The sequence below is a fragment of the Physeter macrocephalus genome, chromosome 4 (genome assembly GCF_002837175.3).
Source record: "Physeter macrocephalus isolate SW-GA chromosome 4, ASM283717v5, whole genome shotgun sequence".
In the NCBI taxonomy this organism is placed as follows: Eukaryota; Metazoa; Chordata; class Mammalia; order Artiodactyla; family Physeteridae; genus Physeter; species Physeter macrocephalus.
Window position 1 is genome coordinate 68377684 of NC_041217.1, and position 3340 is coordinate 68381023.

General features: G+C 48.4%; 1 protein-coding gene across 1 annotated transcript; it reads left to right on the top strand.

The window, feature by feature from the left end:
* The first annotated feature begins 379 nt into the window (after positions 1-379).
* LOC102989041 (intelectin-1) lies at positions 380-2615 on the top strand. The gene is given in 6 exon segments (XM_007130961.1): positions 380-415; positions 418-472; positions 1311-1557; positions 1871-1884; positions 1887-2023; positions 2475-2615. Coding segments are annotated over 6 exon segments (630 nt in total).
* Positions 2616-3340: the final 725 nt, after the last annotated feature.

Consider the following 3340-nt stretch of genomic DNA (forward strand, 5'->3'; position numbering starts at 1 on the left):
TTTTTAAAAAAAAAATAAATTTATTTATTTATTTTGGGGTGTGTTGGGTCTTCGTTTCTGTGCGAGGACTTTCTCTAGCTGCGGCGAGCAGGGGGCCACTCTTCATCACGGTGTGCGGGCCTCTAACTGTCGTGGCCTCTCTTGTTGCGGAGCACAGGGTCCAGACACGCAGGCTCAGTAGTTGTGGCTCGCGGGCCCAGTTGCTCTGCGGCATGTGGGATCTTCCCAGACCAGGACTCGAACCTGTGTCCCCTGCATTGGCAGGCAGATTCTCAACCACTGCGCCACCAGGGAAGCCCGAAGCTGGGCTTTGTGTCAAACCAGTAGTAAGAATAAATAAAACTCTGCATATTCTCTATCTGTGGTCAATACTTTGGTTATGCAATGGAAAGAGAAATGGACCTGTCATTTTTCTGTCCATCTCTGCCCAGAAGCTATAAGGAAATCAAAGAGAGATGCTGTGGTGCCTGTGGTAGGTGAGGAAGCATCGACACCAAGCCCATCTGGACAGTTAGGTTTCTGTCCACTGGGAGATTTTTAAAAATTGTGATAAAAATTGAGATAATATAAAAATTGCCATTTTAATCCTTTTATGTGTACAGTTAAGTAGTATTGATTGTCTGCACAGTGTTGTGCATCTATTTTGCACCTAGTGTGCAAAATCACCACTATTTCCCAAACTTTTTCATCACCTCGGATGGAAACGCTGTACTCATCAACAATAACTTCATATTCCACCTCTCCCCCAGACCCTCTTAAATTCTATGTCTCTATGACTTTTCATTTTAGGTACCTCATATAAATGGAATAATGCAGTATTTGCCAATTTGTGTTTCACTTAGTTAACTTACATCAAGTTTTCAAGGCTTATCCATGTTGTAGCATGTGTCAGAACCTCATTCCTTCTTACCCACTGTATGTATACACCACATTTTGTTTATCCATTCATCTACTGGTGGGTACTTGGGTTGTTACTTCATTTTGGCTCTTGTGAATAATGCTGCAGTGAACACTGGTGTAGAAGCATGTGAGTCTCTGTTTTCAATTGCCTTGAGTATATACCTAGGAGTGGAATTGCTGGGTTTCAATGTTTACATTGTTGAGGAACGTCACTGGAAGTTTTGATAATTCTATGCTCTGCCTCAGTCACGGGGCATGGCCTTCTGAACTCGGGGAGACTCCAGTGCCAATAGGGGCAGTCAGTGATAAGATTCAGTGGAGGAGCTTTAGGCCATGTTTCCAGTTCCCAGGACCATTTTGACTGTGGGGCCTGAGATGGACCCTGTGCTCTGGGCTGGCTCCCTCTGCAGATGGCCTGTATTTCCTCCACACTGAGAATGGTATTGTCCACCAGATGTTCTGTGGCATGACCTCTGGGGGTGGTGGCGGGACACTGGTGGCCTGTGCGCATGAGAACCACATGTCCAGGAAGTGCACAGTGGGTGATCACTGGTCCAGTCAGCAGGGCATCAGGGCAGACTACCCAGAAGGGGACGGCAACTGGACCATTTACCACACCTTTGGGTCTGCAGAGGCAGCCACCAGCGATGACTGCAAGGTTGGTGGCACTGACCACCCAGCTGGGAAAGGGTGGGGAGCTGAGTGTGGCTGGAGCAGAGCAGGTGGAAGGGAGGGTGGGAGATGGGGATGAGGAGGTAGGGCTGGAGAAGAAGAAGGAAAGAAATCTATGTCTTGAATCACAACTTCCTCCCACCAAGGCTGTTTGTGTGTGTGGGGCCTCATCATGTGCTAGAGGGTGGAGAGTATGAGCGCTGCTGGGCACCTGCCCCCTGGAGCCCAGGGTGTCTGCATGTGTGGGTCTTTGGCTGGTGGGACCTTCTGGGCTGGTCAGACTGTGTGTCACTCTCCTGAACCCTGGCTACTACTATTCCAGGCCCGGGACATGGGCATCTGGCCCAACAAGTCCCCCCTGTAGCACTGGAGGATCAGCTCCCTGCGGAGATACCACACCAACAATGGCTTCTTCCAGAGTTTGGCTCCTTCCAGTGTTTCATCCTACCAGGTGCACAGGGCTGCTGTCTGGGGCTGGTTTCCTGAGTGTAGAGACAAGGAAGTGACTGAGGTTGGGCATGTTGTCCTATCATCGTGCTCCCCTAACGAGGATTCTGTGATGGCTCCTGTCCTGCTTCTCTCAGGAGTTCTGAGCCAGGCGAGGGAAGAGACCTATGGGAGAGGAGGATTCAGCAGGGGTTGCGGGGGGTGGGTTTCGGGGAGGGGGGACAGAGGGAGAGAGAGAGAGAGCAAGATCGAGCAAGGGCATGCATGGTGGCCTGGGCTGTCAGAGACGCAGAGCTCTTGAGTGACTGTCATCAGGAAAATCCAAAGAGCTTTGGTTTTGAAATAATCTTAGTTACTGAGGAAGCATTGTTTCGTCTTTGCCCTCTAAGAATGGCAGCATCTCTGAGAGAGTGAAAGCTATTGTCCGCACTCAATGACTTACTTGTACCTTGTAGAAATTCCCCATGAAATGCGGAGGAGAGTGTTGTACTGACAACGGCCTGGCAATACTTGTGGTCTGTGATTTTGGTGATTCCCAGAAAATGGCATCTTATGACTCACCCCTTGGCCAGAGTGAGTCTTTAACGCTCCTCTGAACTTGTAATAGGAAAGGCGATACATTCAGTTATGTTAGGTAACAGTTATTTTCACTTACTACAGCCTGGTTCTCTTCTATAAATGTTATGTGTGTTGTCTCATTTAATCTACTCTTGACACCAGAGCCATTACCAGATCCATTTTATAGATTAGGAAACTGAAGCACTGTGTGGTTCAAGAACTTACCCAAGATCCCAGGGTATACATAGGAGCGGCAGGGTTCAGAATGAGGAAATTTGGCTCCAGACTCTTTACTTCTCCAACTTCACTGTCAGCCCCTCTGTAACTTGTTAGGACCAGGCTGGATTCATGTGCACAGGGCAGAATAACCAACACAACAGTGAGACAGTTTTATTTCTATTGTGATGGGTAACCATTAGTTTATTTTAGTGAATCTGAAGTTGGCCGCGTAATATCCTTCATGGAGGCTGAGCCTTTGATATAAAATTCAAAGCAGTCATTATTTACGTTTGGGAATTTGAGACTTTAAAGGAGAACAAGAAAAGTGTGAACAGGGTCAGAGTGAGTAAATCTGCTAATACGGCCACCTGTGCCCTTGGAGGTGCTTGGTCGCGCTCTTCCTCTATAGGTGAGTTTCTCCTTTCAAGCCTCTGGCAGACCAGGGGCCCTCTCTGAGGAACGGCTCTTGTTCTCAGGGTGGGGAAAAGGTCCCTCTTGGCTAAGTTGGAGGCCAGATGCACCAGCGACTGTTCACAGAGGTGCT